Genomic DNA, 22,092 nt, shown 5'->3' on the forward strand with positions numbered 1-22,092 from the left:
ATTTTGGCAGAAAATACAACTCTTCTGGTGCACACTGGCACGTTGTCAGGAGTTATCTGTGCATGACTTTGAAAGTGCTTGCCCAGGCATTCCATTCAGAACAGCGACTGGTTTCCTCTGCATTTAGCACTGCCCGGATTTAGTACGTGTGTGTTTAAACGCGAAAAATGTTTCTTCCCAGGTGTCTCTGGGTAGGGAGTGGTACGTGCATACAATCTACACCGTGCGTTCCAAGGAGAGCGCTAACCGCGGAATCGGCAAAAGAAGCGTGGAGCGCCAGTACCACTCTGTCCTCAGCGCTGGGAGCCCAGGAGCATCCACGCAGAGGAGGCAGAGGAGGGGAGTCGAGCAGGCCCCAGAACTTGCCAGAGACATTGGAGCGGAGAACAGCCGCGGAACAAACATACAGCACATAGCCCTGGATCGCAGCGGCAGGAAGCAGGTGCCTCCGAGGGAGGTTGCGCTCAACGGTGTTCTCCCCAGGGAACTGAATAACCAAAGTGCAGGAATCAGCATAGTCACAGTCATCGGGGGAGCTGCTGCTGTTTTCCTTGCCGTCTGCTTAATTGCAATTATCATTCTGCTGCTAAAATGGAAACAAAATTCTGACAAGAAGGAAAGCACGAACGAGTCAGGCAGCAATGAACCAATGATGGTACCACATAACTACAGCAATGACAGCTCAGAGGTTTGATTCCAAGACCACAGTATTCAAGCCAGAGTTTCCAGAGTGCCTCAAAAAAACTCTTGAACTGCGCATTTTTAGCAGCAGATAATGGTGACTCATGAGGAGTCCATGTGTTTCTAGGTGTACTTGAAATTTGTTATCCTGAGTTTTTACTGCCATTAGCAGAAGAAGAAGCTGAACCGAACCTCCCACGTTGCACGAAAGGAAATGCTGATGTTCCTATACCATGCACTAATTTTATGCAGCAATTCGAGGGACTGCAATGTAAGGGAGAGATCATTGTTGTGGTTTTGTATGTTCTGACATTTCAAAAGAATAAAAGAAGCTGAACAAAGGTGCTATATATCCTGTCTGCAATAAGAGACCTCTTTCTTCAGAAACACATTATACTTGAAAGGGAGGATCCTTACACTCTTCTGTAATATTTTGTACTGTTTCTCACAAAAAACTCAATGTCTACAAATAGTTTGAAAGGTGATGGAATGCTTTAGGCATGGATCCTCCATCCTGTAAGATTTGACTTCACTTAATCTGTACCAGTGATTTTTTTTTTTTTACTTATATGTAACTGAACTTTTTCAAAAGACAGCTAAAATACAGCATAGCATTATAAACAGTTGCATGTCATAGGATCCAATACATATTCTTTCCTGCAAATTCCTATTAATCTATTTAATCTGAGACCTTTTTTTTTATTTATGTTTATATAAAGCCAAAGAATGCAACAAATCCAGAAAAAAAATTTGGTTTTCACTGAAACTGAATGCTTATGTCCTCTTAAGTTTATAATGGATCACGGAAGTGTTGTAAGGTCAATTTTATTTCTTAGTGCAAGTCCACTGCTGAGAAATGCAAACATTAGTATTTCAGTACCTAGAGAAGATGATAGATTCAAAATGCAGAGGACAAGGTTCTGCTGAACTGAGCCTAGGAATCATGATAATGAATCCAGCTTAGTTAGTTGCCATACTAAATAACAAAAAGAGAGGAAAAAATTAACATTTGATTAAATCAAGTAGTATTTATTGCTGTATAATCATAGTACATTTTGACAAACATGCTGGGTCATTGTTGAGCATTTTTTAACATTTTTAAGTGACTACTTCTGCAAGAGTAATTTTAATTTTCTCTCAGCGTTCTTGATTTAGGTGACTTGACAAGTCTGGTCAGCAGTGTCCTGTGTCAGTTTTTATCCAGACATGACCTGTTCTTTCCCAACAATGTTTTTATCCAGACAGGACCTGCTCTGTCCCTCTGAAATCCTTGGCTATGAAAGCTATGTAACCTTCAGGAAACTGTCCCTTTTGTCACACTAGTGTTTTACATAACTCCTTTTAGTCATGCGATCAATAGAATGGCCTGGGTCAGATGGGACCTTCAGGATCATCTAGGTCCAACCCCACAGCCATGGGCAGGGAGACCTTCCACCACACCAGCTTACTCAAAGCCCCATCCAAACTGGCCTTGAACACTTCCAGGCATGAGGAACTTCCCTAGGCAACCTGTGCCAGTGTCTCACCACCCTTATAGTAAATTTCCTCCTGTTACATAAACCTACTCTCTTTCAGAGTGAAGTCATTACTCCTTGTCCTATTGTTACATCCCCTTGAGAAAAATCCCTCCATAGCTCTCCTCTAAGTCCCCTTCAGGTACTGGAAGGTGCTCTAAAGTCTCCCCAGGGACTTCTCTTGGGCCAGACTACACAACCCCAGCTCTCTCATCAGCCTGTCTTCACAGGAGAGGTGCCACAGCCCTCTGATCATCTTTGTGGCACTCTTTTGGATGATCCCCATCAGGTCTGTGTCCTTCCCGTATTAGGGACCCCAGAGCTGGATGCATCACTCCAGGTGGGGTTTCACAAGAGCAGAGTAGAGGGGCAGAACCATCTCCCTCACCCTGCTGGCCCCACTGCTTTGGATGCAGCCCAAGATCTGTTGGCTTTTGGGCCTGGGCGTGCACGTTGCCATGCATGTCCAGCCTCTCATCCCCCAGCACTCCGAAGTCCTTCTCAGCAGGGCTGCTCCTAATCCACTCTGTGCCCAGCCTGCGTTTGTGCTTGGGATTACCCTGACCCAGGGGCAGCACCTTGCGCTTGGCCTTGTTGAAGTTTGTGAGGTTTGCTCTGGCTCACCTCTCCAGCCTGCCCAGGTTCCTCTGGATGGCATCTCTTCCTTCCATCGTATCAGCCACACCACACCACAGCTGGGTGTCATCTGCAAACTTGCTGAAGGTGCACTTGATCCCACTGTCCATGAGATTGTCAAACAGCACTGGAGTGAATGGAATTCTCAGTGGAGTTGAACTATACAAAATCTGAATTAGGATGTTGAGACCTTGCTAAAATGTCTCTTCCCTTCTAGCACCACCATCTTTTGATGGTGTGTACAGGCAGTCCCCAGTACACTTGGCATTTGGTGATCCAGGGATCATGCTGCAGAGATCAGTCAGCAGAGCAGGATTCAGTATGAAAGCAGCCTGTAAGCACAGAATGCTGCCTCTGAGCTAAAAAAAAAAAAAAAAATCCATCCAGAAGGCTTCCAGCCTGGTTGTGGGGGTCAGTCAACACAGACAGACCTGACCTAGTAATTCTGCACAGTTTTCCTGTGAGCCATAAGGCTCAGGAACATGAAGCTCTACTACCCTAGGAGTATCTGTGCTGTGATTCGTGGTACAGAGTGAATACACCCTCAGAGATACCTGTGCTGGTATCTGTTGCTCTGGATTTGCGTTGTTATGACTTCACTCATTTAACAGGATTTCCTCAGCTTTTCACAAAATGACTCAGGTCAGAATCTGTCCTACCTTTTCTAGGTTTTCTGAAGATGGTGATTAATTGACAGCTTAATTGAAGAATGTTTGCAGCACCCAAAGGGTCAAATTCCATTGCTAAACACTTGCAGTCATCTTTTATTTTCATTAATCCAAGTTCTAGCCTGAAACAATTATCTGTAAGCCATGCCCAATGCTTTAGACCTTTCCCCCAGTCACCTGACATCAATTTGCCCTTTTAATGAAGTTTCTGGTTTTGTGATCCATGTATTATGTGTGCAAGACTGATCAAAGACTTAACCCACGGATATTTTTTACATTTAGTAAGTTTACCACTAATTTGCAAATATACATTAAGATAAAATTTGCCTCTGTGCCTGTGTGTGACATCACTATGAGAAAAGCAGAATTTCTCTCCTAGAACCTGCATGTTTGGATAGTACCAGTCAATGATTTTGCAGTAGAATGGGATACATGTAAATAATAGAACATTTTAATATTTATGAAATGCTTTTTTTATGTAATCAGAGATGATCTTTTTAAAAAAAATATATAAAATATATAAATTCGGTGTTTATCAGTTGAGCTATTTTTCTGCTTTTGAATTTTACCAGAGCAAAATATCATTAAAGGTGCTTGCAGGCAAAATCTTTTTTTTAATTATTAATGGTTTTTATAAAATCATATCAAAACCCATGTGTTCTACAAACCAAATATTTAGCCCAGTAAGCAACTTAATCACTACTTTGAATAGTGTCTGATTAAAACTTTGTGAAATATTTAGGTTGATGGGAATAATCAGATTAATGTTTTTGAAACAATATATAATATAATAGTGCAAAATGGTGATAACAAAGAAAAGGACAAAGCAAACACTGAAAAGCTGGACAAGCACAAGTAAGATTCATGAGTCAAATACCAAAATCCTCTTCCTGGGAAAAAAAATCCCAATGTTTTTAGTAAGGCATGCTGGATTTGTCCCATTCTTAAGAAATTGGATTTTTTACAATTCACTGAACTATAAATACATCTGTAACAGCATGCGCTTTTTTTGCCTTTTTTTTAATTACAGCTTCAAGGTTTTAGATTTCAGCAAGATGTTTTGGAGGCTTATTAACATTTTTCTTTTTACTTATCAAGTGGCCTTGTTTATACTAACCTGAATAAGTGCCTCGTTCCCAGTGATGTGCACAAATATTTTAATATTTATCTATCCAAGCAATAAACTGAGTATATTTTATATATATATTTAATCTATTTCCAGATTATGTATTCAATCCTCTTTTCCCGGAAATGCTTATTCTGCTAGCAATAATACCATTTGTTTAACCATTTATACATAATTACTGTGTTTAAATTCATTATCAAGCTGTCGTATTTATTTGGTACAACTTTTTGCTGATGTCTATGGCTGTGATATTTGGCATTTGTATCAGGAAAAAATAAAACTACTTGTGTTTGGTTACTGATCTAAAGTTTTGTGTATGATCATCATGCTCTGGAGAGAGATCAGTAATGCAGTGTTAAGAAATCCTAATTTGTCACATCAGTGGAAAAACACAAATTTCCTGTGTTTGCAGTAAATCTCACTGCTTTGTTCCTCAATTCCTCAGTTTTCTTGTCATGAAGAGTTCAGCACAGGGTTTGTTTTTTAATCTTTGTGGTTGCTCATGGCTCAGAGAGGGATTTCTCTTTCAATTTCAGAATATCAGATATTTCTAGATACCTGCAAGTCCTTTGTAGGTTAGATTGCCGTGTTCCTGTGTGCTGCTGGCAGGCTTTATTTTACTCATCTCACTGACAAGAGAAAGTGGCTCTGCAGGGAGCAGTTCCCTTGTTGCTGTAGGGCTGGTGTTGCTTCTTGTGCCAGGTCATCAGATTGTTTTTCCCTGTTGGCAGACGCATCACTGATAGATGTGGGCACACGTGAAGAACTATGGTGCAGAAAGAAAAAGCTGTTCTGAACTCTTCTTCCCTTCTCATCCACCCTTTGTAAGCATTGACCTCTGACTTCTGTGTGAATTTAAGCAATCACTTACCTCCTTCACTGTCAGAAAGGCAATATTTCATGGCTAGTTACGAGTGACACAATATATTTATTGACTTTCCTTGCAATAAGGAAGGATGAATGATTCCCGATTTGCTACATGTATTCCCTTCTGCTACCTAAAGCTGCTCATGTGAAACAAGCTCAGCAGTTACTTAGTCTGGGCTGAGAAGCCCTGTGTCATATCTGTGAGCTCTGGGTTGTTATTTCTGCCAGGGCAAATCAGACTGAAGGAGTTTCTGTCCTGCTTCAGTATAAATAGCTACATATGATGTAAATTAATACTCTGGTCCTAGAAGTATGGCATTATCAATAAATCAAAGGGCACTAATTTCCCACTCTAAGATCATCCTCAGCAATCAAGTTACGTCCACACACATCCATGATCACACTCATTTTGGCACTTAGTGGAAGAATTTTTGTACCCCTGAGGTGTTTAGGCAAGTCTCAACAGGTCCTGGATAACTTGCATTTCAAAGCCCAAGCATAGCCCCATTTCAGCATCTCTGAGTCAGGGGTTTTTAATGCATCCTCACTGTCTTTTGAAAGAATGACTCAGCTCTTACCCTGAAGGAACTCAGCTCGTTCCAGGGAGTGCTTTAGGTCTGAAAGCTCTTCAGTAAATTACTCTCAGGGTTGCTATTTGAGTTTGAGGGGGTTTATTATTTACCTCAAGAGGTAATTCAAAATTCACCTTGCACCACTTTGCTTTGGTAGGTAGCCACTGACTTCCACAGAAACTGAAGCAAACAACTGGAAGATCCTTAAATGATACATCTTGTTTCATTTCCTGGCCAATACTCCAGCATGTGCTGGATTCCTCTTACTGCCTGTTACCTGCAGCTTTCCTGAGTATAAGTTTACATGTAGAGCATAAATCTGTATCTGTCCAAGTAGAAGTGCTCAGGTTAAACCAGTGCAGCCGGAAGATCACATGTAACAGTTGTCATCTCAAGCGTCTTTTTGACCACTTTTGTAGCAAAACCTCGTACTCAGCAGGGAAGGCAAGAGGAGGCAGTCTGGATAAGTAGTGTGTGTTCTACCTCCTCTTTGAGAATATATTACTTTCTACTCTTCTCCCACTTTCATTCCCTTCTCCCCCCCCCCCAAAAAAAAAAAAAGGCGTACAATGGAACTAAATGACACAGCAAATGACAAGCAGGATGATAAAAGGTAAGGAATCTTGTTCACCATGAAGAGAGATTTACTAGATAAAACTCTCTTCTGCTCTTCAGCCTTGGAGAAAATACCCAGGGGAGAGTATGTACCAGGGGTACATTAAATCCTGAATGTTAAAGAGACTGTGAGTACAGAGCAATGGTTCACTGTTCCTTGTAATATTTTACAGAGGTTCCACATAATAAAATTTGCTGGCTACAAGAATGAAAGTAGTCAATACCTAACCATACAACCTAAAATTAAACTTGCAAGACTCATTACTGAAGGATGATGAGCAAACCAACCAACCAAACAAACAAACAAACAAAAATCCCAAGGGTAATTCAGGAGGAATTAGGAAGGAGGAAAAGGAGGAAAAAGTTGCATTCAGCTGTTTTGTATCAACAGCTGGTTCAGAAAGCCTCGACTAGGAAAAGCCAGTAGGGTTCAGGGGAATGATCGAGCAACTCCTCTTTCTGTTCCCTACAACTCCACTCCTGGGTACTGCCAGAGGCAGGTGAACCAACCCAGAAGAGCCACTCTAAGGCCCTAACAGTTGTACAGAGCCACCAGCCCCAGACTTGGAATTGGTAGTTTAAAGTACAAATACCATAATGTGCCTTTCTGACTTTGTTTTTCTTGGAGTAAAAAAGGAATGGAAGTTTTCATTTTTCAGCACCCTAGGCCTCTAACAGCTGGTTTACCTGCACCTCACATCTGCCTGAACCTCCTGCTGAGGACTGCTTGAAATGGTAGCAGGATCCAATAGCCTTTTCCTGGTGCATATCCTATGAAGGCATATGAGCTGGGCAGAATGAGGTAAAGTATCTGGACTGTGGAACTTGGGGGCCAAGGTAAAAGATACTGTTGATGATTTTATTTACCTTATAAACATGCTCCATTTATTCTCTGCTGTTTGTACCAAAAGGTTAAAATAATATTTCTTGGGCTCTCAAATGTCTCTTTCACTGATGTATTTTTTTCTTATGTTTCTAATGGCACCAGAACAATCGTGTCAAGAAAGAAACATAAATACCTAATTCTTTAAAAGTAATAGCTCGTGGGAATGTGGCTGGGCTCTGCTTCCATTTCTTGGCAAGATACTTGGACTTCAGTGCAGCAAGCTGCACTCTGCCCCTCAGGGACTGGTCCCCAGTATTGTCCAACCTGTGAAACCAAGGGAGGAGTACAATCTGGGTAATTGTTAAGAATATATATTTTAAAAAAAAAAACCTCTGTCTTTGGGGACAAAATGATGTTGCTATATCAGAAGTTCGGCTTCATAGGTGTCCTCTAATGCCCACATCTCATGACACATCTCGTGCCACAGACCACCTCATCAGTGGTGTGCCTTCCACAGTCTTCTGGAGACAGGATTCCTGGCCTCCTGTGTCAGGATTTTGAAACACTCTTTCCCAGTAGGAGGAAAGGAAGGATTTGGATCCACCCTCAAAGAGTTGGAGAGACTTGTAATGGCTTTATGGACATCAGCAGTTGCCCATACATCACACACCCAGCAAATTTCATCTGTCCAGGACACAGCAGAGGTGCCACATGACGCCCTTAATATCCCAGATAACATTAATGCACCAGAGTGTGCAGTATAGCACAGGGACTCTGAGAGCTCCTGCACACCCCAGGAGATTTCTTCCACCACAGATTGTAATGTCAAACACAACATTGCCATGCTGCACAGGAGATGTGTATGTCACATCTTCCAGGACATCAGCAGCAAAAGGCTGAGCAGAGCACGTTCCCTTCACCTAAACCCCTCTCAGATCCTAACTCAGCTGAAACTTTAGTAGCAAGCTCCAAAAAAAAGCCCTTTTACAGACAGTGTCATGTTGGCCACAGACACCTAAGGTTTTCTGAGCACAAGTGTGACAGAGAGGTGCAGCTCTTATTGCTGATTAAGGGTCTGCATGCTGTGCTTGGTTATGGGAGGAGCTTGGTTGGTCAGCAGTGATTCCCAACACAGCATGCTGTGCACTGAGACCCAACCCAGCTGCAGGAAGAAACCCAGAGGGTGCATGCCTGAAGCTGTTTTGTTGCTAACTTAATTGCTGCCAATCTGGCTGGCACCTCAAAAAGGAGGAGTATCAGAGACAAAACCCACTTCTTGCTTTTATGTAGCCAGGCTACCTGCTTTCCCTCAAGGAGGGTTTTTTCTTGAACTAGTTGGGTATTTAGACAGATTTTCTGAGAAGTTCACATTCTGTTATCAGACATTATGTTTGTGTTTGTGTGCACAGCCCCTGCAACAGTTGGGGCACTCATTTATTACTTTTATTATATTATTTTATTAAGATTACTTTATCTTTCCTCAGCTGTGGTGATTTCTCTACCCTGCAACACTACCCTCAGAGCAGGACCACCCACAGGAAGTTCTGTCCAAGCTATTTGACTTGGTACACTGCTGCTAGGATTTTCCTTTCCAATGTGGCTCTCAAAACGAAGGGACCAGGGAAATATTTCTCCCCCAGGAAACTTCAGTTTCCTCAGGAACTCCATTTGACATCCGTAACATCACTCTGAATGGTAAATGTGAGGCCAACAATTCAAAAAAATTCTTGCAGCATTTTGTCATTGCCTGTAGTGCCACATCTGGGACTGTCAGCTGTGGTAATATGCATTTCTTCAGTCTTCTCAAGAAGTGCTGGGTATTTCTATTCTCTAGCAAAATGTTTGTTTTCAAAGCATGATTGCAACATGTGCACACAAACATACACAGACATACAATATGTTTTTATTAATATAAATTTTATACAGATTTTATCATATTTTAAACATATATGTACAATACAGATAGTATCTGTGCATTTTATATAATACATTATAGATACTGATATATGTAAATTACAGATATTTTATGGGTATGTCTATATTTTTATATTATAAAATACCAAAAAAAATTATTTATATGTAATTCCTCAGATAAGATCTCAAGGATGAAACGTTACAAGCAGAATTCTGGGTGTATTTGCCTGGAAGGAATCCCAGCAGCTGGCCCCACAGTCAAAACCTGAGAATGCACATCCCAGAGCCTTGGAGTCAGGGAGGCTGATTTGATACACTCTCCTGGAGTCCAAAATGAGCAAACAGGTGGCATTCTGGACTGTCTCCCTGATGAGGACCAGCAGTTGTAGCTGGGACCAGCAGCTGCAATCTGTACCCCCAGCTTTTGAGCTTCTCAGTCCTGGTGTGCTGCAGGATGCCAAGGAGAAGCAAAACCATTCCTTCAAAATACCTCATGTTTGGCGATCAGCAAGTAAAGGCATTGAGAAAAAGAGAAGTTAAATGACAGAAGTTTTCCAAAGCCCATGCTTCCTCTTTATGTCAAGGTGTTGCAGCACCAGAATTTCCACACCCCAAGAACTTGCAGTGTGGGGCAGGAAACCCAGCAGCAGCTTCTCCTTGTGCCTCACTGGGCACAAGGGCTCTGGGCTCCCCTTCTGTGACTGCTGTGAGCTGGTCTTGGTCCCTCATTAGCAGAGTGGCCTGGAAGTTCTCCCAAAGGGGGTGTGCAGCAGGCTCCCTGTACACGTGTCTCCAGAGCCCGTGGCAGGGGATGCTGCCAGCCCCTGGGCCACCTGAGACCTCTGTCCCTGGTGCCCAAACATTCTGAGGGAGTCTTTTTCATCTGGTGAAGGTATGAAGTTCAAAGCTGCCCAGGGAATAAGGGCTTTGGCTGCTAAACAAAGGAGGGCTGTCTGCTGTCAGATGCTGTCCAAGATTTCTCAAAGGGGCAGCAAAAGTGCTGCTTTATTCCCACGGGAGTGAACCTCAGCTCCTTGGCGGCTCCTGCCACCCCCGGCTGGGGCAGGAGAGGTCGCTTTTGTCCCGCTCAGACCAGCCCTCGCCACCCCTCTGGAGCAGTGTGCTTCTCATTAAAGGAGCTGTGGCAATTAGTCGTGGAAGAAGGTGAAAGGAGAGCTCAGGAAGAGGAGCTTCCTACCTGGTGAGTCACCAATAGTGGCTGTAAAGGGGGCTTTTTCTGCTGCTGCCACTCAGGGCGTGGGGAACTGCTCCTTCTCATAGACTGGTGGGTTGGAAAGAAGAGTTAAATCTATGCTTTAAAGAAAAGCAGCCAAGGCAGCCAAGGGGGTGCCCCTGCAGACAAAAGGCACTTGCTTGTGGTAAGAGTTGCACAAAGCCTGATTAAATATTCAGAAAGGTCTTAATTTAATGACTTGAGAACACACAGTTCTGTAATTTCTAATTTATTTCGTTTGTGGTTTTGCTTCATAACTTTTTAGCAAAAGTCAATTAATCCTCTTTTTTGCTTGCTGCTATCTCCCACGTATCTGTACTTAAGAGGGAAACAGATACTTTTATCTTCCCTATATGGTTCTTGGTTAACTGGTCATACTGCATGAATTTTATCACTAAAAAACCAAAGCCAAACAAAAACCCAAAGAAGTAAAAGAACAACCCAGAAAAAATTACCCACCTGCATTTTGCAATTTTTATAAAAATATTGCAGCAGTGAACTGACCAGCTATTTTCCAAAGTCTAGTAAAATCAGCCCTTATGACACTAGTGAATCACACTGCAAAAATGAGGAACATAAATAGCCTTCAGTATCAACACAATCATTAACAGCAGGGATTTATCCAATTGGATGTGGTCTGGGTTTAGCTGTCTTCTTTCTCCTGCATCCTTTTTCCCTTTACTGTAGCTCCTTCTTTCATTTCCTTTACTGCACTTACTTGCTGGATGAAAATGCTGAAAACATGCCACCTTCTGTTCTTTTCAGCTATTGCACAGCCCAAAGAAAAATTACAACCCCTGGAAACTTGTGTAAAACCTGTGCACATCTGTGCACAAATACAGGCAGGCACGCACACGTTCATGTAAACCTGCATATGCATACATCTCTGAAATCTCTCTGAACTCTCTAAATCTCTTTATTCACAGGCTTTTCTTTAGTTACAAGATTATTCTAACAGCACTCCAGATGTTAGAATAAATGTGCATACTAAAGGGTTTTCAAGGAAACCAGAAATTGGGCCAATTCTGACCACTGTCACTGGAAAGTAAAGTGAGATGAGGAAAGTAAGACTTCATGCAGTCTCTTTAATGACTGCAATGAATGAAGATCTCTATCTGCTTTTTTAAATTCTTAATTTTACCTCCTTTACTGCCAGGTACCCACATGTATACATTTCCCCTCAGAACTGCTCTGGGAAAATCCCCCTCCTCTCTTTTCGCTGATGCAGGAATGGTGCAGAGCCTCTGCTAGGGCGGATCCTGGGTATCCTCACTTTCACACCACAACAAAAAAAAAGGATGTGGGGAGATGGAAACTCAGCTCCAGCCCCACAGTTGTGCTTTTGTTCTTGACTTTTAACACGAATTTTTGCATGGCTGATTATTCCTTTTCCAAAAAACAAAACCAAAAACCAAAAACCAAAACCAAAACAAAAAAAAAAAACAAAAACAAAAAAAAACCAACAACAACAACAAAAAAAACACAACAAAAAAAACCCCACAAAAAACAAAACCAAACCAAACCAAAACAAAAACAAAAACAAAACAAACAAAAAAAACCTAAAGAAAACCCCAACAAAAAACACCACAAGGGAATTTCTTACGTCACAACTCTTCCACAAGTTTATCCCAGTATCTTCATCTTCTGTTATTCCAAATACAGCTCAGCATTATGGGTACGAGCAGATTCCTCTGCATAGATTTTTCTACCCATGTTTCCTCTATTGCCATTTAAAGAATCTCCATAACTAAAGATAAACTTGGACTCTGGCAAGGCCAGGCTTACTCTCCAAACTCCAAGGTATGAGACATGCTTTGTTTTCTGTTCTCTAACCACTAAGGAGATGTAAGCTACTTTCTGAGCAGCGAGGGCTGTGTTCTGAGGTCCTAGACCCTTTTCACTCTGGACTCTGCAGTGGAAAAGCAGGAGGTAGTTCTGTGCTAGAGAGGTGAAGAGTACCCCCAGTGGGTGAGGGCAGGGGGATGCACACAGCCACATAAATGGTGTTTGTGGGTCACCTTTGCTGGCAGATGGGGAGGTATCAGAGTACCTCTCTCAAGGCTGCAGAAAAGGGAGGAATGTCTTCTGCTTTATCTAAACTTGCGTGAGGAGTGTTTTCCTAAGTGCATAGCTGCATTCTTCTGTCCCTACCTTATGCCTATCTATTATCTTGCTTTTATATGGTGTTGCACTGCTCCATGTAGTGGATCCTGCTTGTCTGACTCCTTAGAGAGTGCACAGATATCTCAGCTACAGATTGGGTTATTTATTCTTTAAGAGCATGGTAAATATAGTTAACACAGTCTTTACTTCTACTGTAACTCCCACATCAGAAGGGCTATCTACAGACTGTAAAGAGAAATAAGTAGTAAAATAAATATCCTCAGAAAGTATATTTTTTTCTCTGTTTTCTTAACCTCAGAGATACATGTTATGACAGAGAAGACTAAGACCCTCTCTGCCGACTTCTCTTTGCCAGAAAGGTGCTAGCATTCCTAAACAGTTAGTCTTTTATCACAATACCTTAAGGCACTTTAATTCCTGTAGAAGTGATGTTAGTCCTCTGCCTACTGTGAAATAGGGGGATCTTAAAGATGGCTTAAAGTAATCTTTTACCCTCCCTTCTAGTTATAAGTGGAATTTAGCTGGAACAGAGAATGGGGGCCCCACGTTTTCAAGGCATCTGTTTTCCCAGATAAGTTCTTGACTCTCAGGGAGTGGGAAGAGTGTGTTGCAGTAAATCAGAATCTCCAAAAGGCATGCAGTGGGATCAAACTTCTGAGTGCAATAATCACCCCAGAAAGGACTCATATGAGATAAGCCTTGTACTTGGCAGTAAACTGTGGTGGTCAGCACAAACCTTTTCATCTTGTCTTGCACGGTCTAATGACATGGGGCTGATGCACCTGGGCAGAGCAAGGTGCTCATGACTGGCCCTGAACTGTGCTGCCAACTGAGAGAACACTGACTTTATACAACCTTACCCTGAAAATTGGATTTGAGCAGCACTGCTTTTGCTGGCTCATTTTTTTGCAAAATTGTAGGTCAGGCAAACTGGATAAAAACCTGGATTTGCTGGCTCATTTTTTTGCAAAATTGTAGGTCAGGCAAACTGGATAAAAACCTGGATTTGTATCTGGAGGAGGTGGTTTTTGAGACAGGTGAGTAAAGAGATGAGCAACTCCCAGTATTCCAAAGTGAATCCCATCAGAGTGTCACAAAGATAATGTTTGATTCTGAACTGCCAGTGCATTCCCTGGGACTTGTTTGGGGAGCATTGTTCTATTTTCTCTTCTTCTTTGTTTTTACATACAAGTGTTTAAGCGCTCCTTGGAACAGACCAGGATGCAGACCCTCCTTTCAGTGACCCAAATTGCTTTTTTAAACCCACCTAGCTGTGTTGGCTGTCACAGGGCTCGGATCCACAGCTCATGTGCGAGCATCCTGCGCTGTGGAGAAGAACCACCCGGGGACGTGCTAATGCGGAGCTGTCTCCCCGTCACTGCCCGTACCAGGCTGGGAGGTGAACCCGAGGGGGTTTCGGGCAGCGGGGCTGGCGATGGCACAGTCCTGCAGGAGCTGCTGCGCGGGGCAGGGCTCGGCTGCCCGCTGGATGGCACCAGGGCTCCGTGAGTGTGTGCGCTCCCTCCAGCCCCGAGCGCCCCTCCCATCGCTGGGATGAGGGGTGCTCTGCAGGCAGGCACGGCAGGACTCTGGAAGGGAGGTGATAGGGGGAAATTACGGATGTGAAAGCTGTGCAGGATGCTGTCACTGCTAATATTTTTAAAGGGGCAAGTGATCTTTTATGGTTTGTAACCGAGACGGGAATATTCTGCAGAGTACTTGATGTTCCTATCCATACAAGCTGCTATTTCCAAATAATTACATAGAGAATAATTTGGAATACACTTCTCTAACCATAGGATAGAGGGGAAAGCATTATAATTTTTGTAACTATATTGTTACAAATCTCCTTTCTTGCTGCTTCAGGCTACAGTAACAGCAGTATATAAATGCTGCAGGCTGTGCAGATTGTGACTGCAAGATTCCATGTCCTAAAGTATAAAGTATATTGACATCCCACATGTGAGCCAGGTCAGAGGCATTAATGCTGTCACTGTGAGTCAACACTTTTTGATCCCTCAGTAGAGAATGCATGCAGCAAACTTCTGGCAGATATTTACAAAATAATGTACAAGTTAATACTCTTCTCCACAGCCACTGGAGCTGGGCTTGCTGCCTAAAAGTACATCTGCAGTGTACTCACTGAAGCCAAGAAGCTTTGCAGAAGCATCAAAGAAAAGGGGGCTGTTTGGAAATTTAAGGATCCATTACATTATGTTGTAATTCTCAATGATCTCTGATGACTGTGTCTTTATTTATTTATCACTGCTCCAGCAGAAGTGTAAAAGCCCATGAAATAGGACCCAGCCTCAGATATAAAGAAACTGCTGCTAGTGAGGCAGTGATGATTTTTGCCTTTTTCCTTGTGTATTCTCTCTATTTTTTATACATGTATTCATAGCCTATTGTATTAGTGGCTAGTTTTCTGCCCTTGGAATGTGTCCTCTTTCTGCCTAGGAAAAGGGAACTTTCCACTAGTGCCTTTTCCCTGGGCAGAAAGGCAAAACACATTCCAAGGGACCCCTCCTATCTTGGTTGTCTCAAGAGCCAAGGCCGAAAAACAGCTCTTGGAGCCACATTTTCATCAACAAAGTACAGCTAGTACCAAGAGGGGGAGGCTGCAGAAAAGGGTTGAACCAGAAGGGGGAATTGGTGAAAAGGGCATCACTGGTGGCAGCAAGGAATGGCAAAAGCCTGCAAGGCAGAACACTGCTGCCCAAGGCTGAGGTGGTTGGTAAAGGGCCAGGCTTGGCAGCCCCAAGCTGTGTGTAACCTTGAGGAGGAACCTGCTTCCCCAGTTAGGTGACAGAGGCCAGTGGGCTCCAGGTGCAGGGATAGATGGTGTCCAAGCCCAGGAACAGCATAAACAGACAGGGAATTAGATCAAGACTCTGGGCTTCTACCTGAGTCTTGAGTGCCACAGACACTGGCTTATTCAAACCTCCCCTTTATTTCTTCACTGGTCCAGAGACAGACCCCACAGTCACACCCAGTGCAGGGAGAGGAAGGAAAGGTAAAAGACATGCCCAGATGTGGATGGCACCAGCTGCCAAACCTCTCTGTCCCCCCACCCTGAAGAGGGGAGAGCAGAGTACAGCCCCAGCCCTGCTTTCACAGCAGGGCTGCAGGCTGCACTGGCAGGATCCTGCTTGGAGCACAAGCTGAACCAGAATGGTACAGATGTGGATTTTGACCACATCCTGATGTGACTGAAAATTCATCTTCTTCATACAGAGGTCAGGTAAAAATCAAGGATGAACGGCCTGGAAATGTGTCATAAAAATATATGTGTGTGCTTTAATCCCAGGCAACAACTAAGCACCAGAAAACTGCTCACACATTGCCCTTGCATCAGGATGGGTAGAGAATTGTAAGAGCAAAAGTTGGACAGTGGGAACACAAAGCCCATCATTCCAATTGTCCCTGGCTTCCTCCCTTCTTCCCTCAGCTTTGTATGCTGGGCATGACACCATAATGTCTGGTCTGGAATATCCCCCTGGTCAGCTGGAGTCAGCTGTCCTGGCTGTGTCCCCTCACAGCTCCCTGTGCACCCACAGCCTGCCGTGGGTGAGAACCAGAAAAGGCCTTGGCTCTGTGTCAGCAGTGCTCAGCAGTGATGAAAACATCCACGTTATCAACACTGCTTTCAGGTCAAGTCCAAAACACAGCCCCACACCAGCTACTCTGAAAAAATTAACTCTACCCCAGCCAAAACCAGCACAAAGTAGTGAGACACATAGTCACATATTATCAACAGCAGATCCACATGCCTTGCAAGATGTGTTGACTGAATACATGCAAATATCGCTTTTGTTCACATTTTTTATGGCTTCACCTTTTTTCTGTAGGTACAATGTAATGTCAACTGAATAATCTGGGCAGGGTGTGCTGACCCAAGTACCATCAGCAGGGCTCTGGGGACATCCAGTCAATCCCCTTTTGAAGGCATCAATATTCCCTTCTGCATCTAAACCACTGGGAGGGCAGCTGAGCTGACTTCTTTTGCATTATTTTGCTGGAGCAAAACTCTGTTTGTGAGGGAAGATTCTTCCTGTGATTGCTGTGCCCAGGCTGGGTACAGTACCTATCCTCACAGGACAAAGAGGCACATGGTTCATCCAAAGAGCTGCCTAAAAAGCAGTGTCACAAAGAGCCAGAGCTCCGTAGCTAAATTTCTGAGAAAGAAGAGATCAGCATACATTACCTGAACAACTGTCCCACTGAGCTGCTGCAAAAGTCATCCAGCCTTGTCCCCTCTCTACCAGGAGAGCAGATGCCAGGCCTGCCACATGGGGAGGTGCTGCAGCTCCTCACACTGAACCTGCTGTCACTGAGCAGCTTTTGCTTTACAATGAAAACAAATTTTGCCTGACCCTTATGTCCTTTCCTCCTTTTTCTTTGTATTTCATCCTTGAACATTAAAACCAAGGGATTGAAAAAGTAGGGCAGCTTCCCATCTGCCAGTGGAGCTGGCCTAAGCTTGCTTGAGTGTGGTGGAGGTGGGAGCTGAGCCTTTTCCCAGCTTGGGAGAGGAGATGCTTTCTCCTGTCTGGTGTCCCACGTTCCTCTGAGTTACTGGGTGAAGTGGATGTTTTAGATTTAATTTGCAGATCAGAACAGGGCAGGCTGCCAGTGGCAGCTAGGCACAAGCCTAGCTGTGGTTGTACATGGCATGGGATTTCTTTCTCCTCTGCTGTGCCTGAAAAATATTTTCTTGTACAATTGTGCAACTTTAGAGTGTCTCCATGTAGCAACTCACGAAATCCTAGGAATGAGAGTCAATTATAAATTACTTCTCTAAAATTTTTGTGCAAAAGCCTGGTTTTACTTGATTTCACAATAGGCCTCCAAATCCACAGAACTGGATACGTAACCTTTGTTCTTACTATTCTCAGCTACTTAAAATTTTAGCTTTTTCCACTGACATGTTCAAGGTGCCTGTTGCTTCTTTAGACTTATTACCTTTTGCTCCCATGAATAGAATGACAATTGTGCTCATTACAGTCCAGAGGAATGGAGAAGTTGAGAAAGATCAAATTACTTGAAATATATTAATTTTTCTAGGTAATTTGTATTTGTTACAGTTGGTAACGAGGAAGAATTTGGGTTCCTTTGGGGTTTATCATGAAACTCAAAGAAAAAAAAAAAAAAAGAAGACCATAAAGGATAGATTGAGAACAAGCCTCTAGGCTGAGTATCAGGATGTTTGAGTACAAGGCCAGTACTCTAAATATTCTATATTATTTAGGCCAAGCTATTTTAGTCCTCAATTCCAGCAGCTCTGTGCGTTCACCTGGGGTGAGAGAGTCACTTGCATGCTCAAGTATCTCCTCTCCTCCTGACCAGTTCAATGGCTTCTTAAAGGTGCCAAAGCACTGAGATTCTGAAAAATATGGTTTATAAAAAACCCAGGATGCTTTATTATAATATGGTGAAATATTATGTCAGTAGTGTTATACAATTATTGCTTGACCTAAAAGAATCCTTCAGTCTTACATACATTGCCTTTACAACATAACAATTCTAGAGAAGTAGTATTGGGTTTGTACGTTTTTTCACAAATCCTTATTTTTATTTTTTCAACACAACATTCAGAAAATCATAGAATTTAGAGAATGAGAAAGAAGGGAAGGAGAAACTCATGAGAAAAAACTAAGGCTGCTTGCTTAATCCCCCTAAAATCAAGACTCCTCAGTGAGAGCAGAAAATTCCAGGGCAATATTTGTTTTCCTCCTTTAAATATATGATTTTTTTTTCAGTAGATTTAATGCTTAGAAACACTAAATGCAGAACTTTTAAAGTATTTTTTTTAATGGCAAAAGCAGCCACAGCCTTTCATTTCATTACCTCGATTATGATAAGAATAAAAAGTATGGTTTTAATTTACAATTCCAATTTGTATTGACACTAAAGAGAAGCTATCCTGCTGTTCAGAGGAACTTTTCCAATTAGACTCACACTTCATGGTCTGCTGTCGGAAAAGGGATTTCAAAATCTAATTTTCTGAAATGTCAGAAGTGAAATATTGCCCTTTGTGTTTGTCACAACTCCCTGTAACTCTGCAGAGAGGATGTCACTGCAGTGCTTATTCGTGAAATGGGCTTTGTGAAGCTGTCCTTTGTACCCCTCTGCCAGGCAGAGGTGAAAGACCGCAGGACGAAAGTGAAAGGAGAGTTTGGTCTCGTTAGTACTTAGGCTGATTAAGGAGGAAAAGGCTTTTCAAGCCGAAGAACAAAAACTGCTGCTGGTGCTCAAAACACTGTGAAATCCCACCAAGTTCAAACGAAGGTGCTGAAAGGAGAGACAGCAAATAAAGCAGTTCTGTCTCCCCAGGTTCGGGGTTCACACACACATCAATCCCGGGCTGTGCTTTCCACAGTCCACACAGGCCAGCCCAAGGATCAATAGGTGAAAAGTGGCTGATGATAAACAGGAAAGGACTTTGCTTTTAGGAAAAGAATGGGCATATAGGTTATTTTAGAGGGATTTTTCTGCATTCTCTCTCACGTGTGTGCTGGAGACCTTCAACCAAGAATGGTTTATTTTATTTAGCTTTGTTTCATTATATTTTAGTGTGGCTTTGGACTGGAATGTTTTACATTATGCTACAAATCACATTGTGAAGAATCTGTGACAGTAGAAAACTGGTGCAATGGTTATTTAATACCAACCCAGAGACAGAACAATGAAGCATAAGGAGTTTTAATTGTCTTTATATAATAAGTGGTTATGCATAAGCTTGCTCTTTTGTATTTGTGAGATAGAGTGAGAGAGAAGATTCCATTTAATTGAAGTCACTGGTTTATATTTTGGTGAAAAACATATCTTTATTAACAGTCAGAACACCTCCTTTAATTCAAGTATAAAATAGTTATGCAGCATATTGCTATGGGCAGCTGTTGTATATTCACATATATTTATTTATACTTCACTTAAGGAAGCAAAAGTGTACAAATCCAATTACAGACAAGTGAAAGCAAAATAATAGCTTTCCAGAGGCCCCCTTTAGAAAGTGGTCTTTGAAAATGTTTAGCTATGAGTTCATACATGGCTGTTTGTGTAGCTGTGCAAACAGACCTCGGCCCCTGACAAACAAGCCAGCCTGGACAATGGAAATCCCATCTCCTGCCCTCAGATACAGATGGGAACAGAGCAAGATTTTGGTGTGACCTCACACTGCAGAGCTCCTATGACTTCAGGAGTAGGACATGCCTGCTGGTTGTCTTGCAGTCTTCTGGAAATTGTTGGCTTTTCAGCTGGGAGAACTCCCTCATGTCCTTCTCAAGGAATTGGCACTGAGCTTACAGATATTATTTCTTTTCTTATCTGTATTTGTCTGGAGAAAAGCAAAGGAGCCACTCACAGTTGCTTCTTGTCCTGTTTTAGTAACTAGAATTGCTCAGTGATTGCATCAGCCCTGACCTGGATGGCAGCAATGCAAGATGGAGCAGCAGAATTGTCCCTGAAGAGGGCAGGAGCCTTAGCATGCTCCACCACCACGCTGCTCTTAATTAACTCTCCCCATTATCTCTGCAAGAGTGAGAATCCTTATTTTACCTGCTGCAGGTTTAACAAGGCTCTTCTGCTCCCTAGGGAGAGCACAAGCCCAGCTCCCAAAAGGACTTTCTCTTCCACGTGTCTTTGCCTTGAACACAGAGCAGCTTTATGGTGGAAATCTCTACTCTTCCTCACCATCTCTCTTGGGTTTGGGAGGCCAGAAGCCCTGATGAAAATTATTCTGGCTTGGCAATAAATCAGTTTTGTGAGTGCATAACTGCAGAGGGGAATTAGCAGGTGGGGAGGGAGGGCAGAGCGAAAATAACTTTGTTCTTAATGGTTCCTGAGTCTGAACTCCTATAAACATCTCTCAAAGAGCATGGATTTTGACCTTAAGGATCCATGTGTCTTTCCTCAGGTTTTTCCTCCCTCCTGACAGCTGAAGTGAGAGTGAAAACCAGAAGAGGTGAAGGAAACTGATTGTCTCTGGGGGAACAGAAAAAGCCAAAAACCAAAAAAACCCTATGCCTAGAGCAGGCAAAAGGTAGCTTTTCCTGACGTGAGTTTGAAGCCAGCTACTGCTGCCCACTCTTTCTGTGACCACCAATGGACAGAGAGTAGTTTCTGTCTGTTTTTTTTTGCAGAGGGGGTTACCACACTTGTAGCACACTAAGTGTAAAGCAGTGATCTGGTTTGTAGTCAGCTTCTTCTCTTTGCCTACCTCCTTGTCTTGAAAAGCAAGGCAGGAGATGTCACTTAGGCACTTGGTGGGGTGAGGGGAAGGCAATGACTATGGGCAATGAACCTTTGCTGTGAGCATGAATTCACCTTGCAAATAAGGGAGTGCTGATTTAGGGCATCCATTGCCAATAATTAAAGACACAGCCGTAGTGCATTAAAGGGCAGTTTATCACCAGAGCCTGGGAGTAGCCATGTGATCATTTCTGGGATTTCACCTGCCTGTAAATCAGATGGGCATGATTCCATTTCATGGGTCAACAAAATTATGTGTGGGAGACAACAGTCCAGTAAAAGTTTGCAAAAATGAGACCTGATGAAGGTTTCAGTTCTTTAATTCACCTTTGATCAAAACTGGTTCATGTACAAACAGTTACTCCTCAGATGAGCTTTTTTTCCCTCTGTTTATCAGTATCCTACGTTTTAAGACATTTTGTTTGATGCAGTCTGGAATGCCTTCAGCTGATGATTCATCTTACATGTTTATGGTAAAATGAGACTAATTACTCTCTGGAAAAGCCCAGTGTATTGGGCATAAAGGAAAATTGGACTGAGTAGCTCAGACAGAGGCATCAATTTCATTTTCAATGAAGTCAAAGCAGATGAATGCCTCCAGTCACCACAGACTGAGACTGAGTTGTACAGGTAGATTTCCAGCACAGTTCCTTTGGTGCTGTCTAAACCAGAAGGAACTTTCTCTCACCTTTCCTGGACTGAAGAGATGCCTGGGGTTAAGTGAAGGCATAGAGAAGGAACCTGTCACCTGTATTTGTCCCCTTTTAGAAATACTCTACAGCCACTCTTTAAGCCACAGTGTCTTTTTTGACTTTGAGATGCCTTTGCAGTATTTGTGGAAACTTCTCTCTGCACTTGACTTTTAGTTGCTATCATGTGAAAACATTGAAGCTGGGAAGAGAATGGATGAGCAGCAAAATACAAAACTGTGGCTTGGTCCAGAATATTTCTCCCTAGGGTATCACTGTGTGCAACAGCACAGTTTTGCAAGTTATTAATAAATAACCAGGATAGGCAACATTATTTGCTGCAATGTGTTGTCAGCCCATTTCCCACAGCCAGCAC

The 22,092-nt window shown here is 42.7% G+C and overlaps 1 protein-coding gene across 1 annotated transcript in view; it reads left to right on the top strand.

Annotated features, from left to right (window-relative positions):
• FREM2 (FRAS1 related extracellular matrix 2) overlaps positions 1–4,922 on the top strand; it is a 121,403-nt gene extending 116,481 nt beyond the window's left edge. Inside the window, exon 24 of the mRNA XM_063391980.1 lies at positions 182–4,922. Coding sequence (XP_063248050.1) covers positions 182–694 — 513 coding nt within the window. The 3' untranslated portion in view covers positions 695–4,922. The remainder of the gene's footprint in view (positions 1–181) is intronic.
• The last annotated feature ends 17,170 nt before the right edge of the window (positions 4,923–22,092 follow it).

Source organism: Prinia subflava, chromosome 3 (genome assembly GCF_021018805.1).
Source record: "Prinia subflava isolate CZ2003 ecotype Zambia chromosome 3, Cam_Psub_1.2, whole genome shotgun sequence".
In the NCBI taxonomy this organism is placed as follows: Eukaryota; Metazoa; Chordata; class Aves; order Passeriformes; family Cisticolidae; genus Prinia; species Prinia subflava.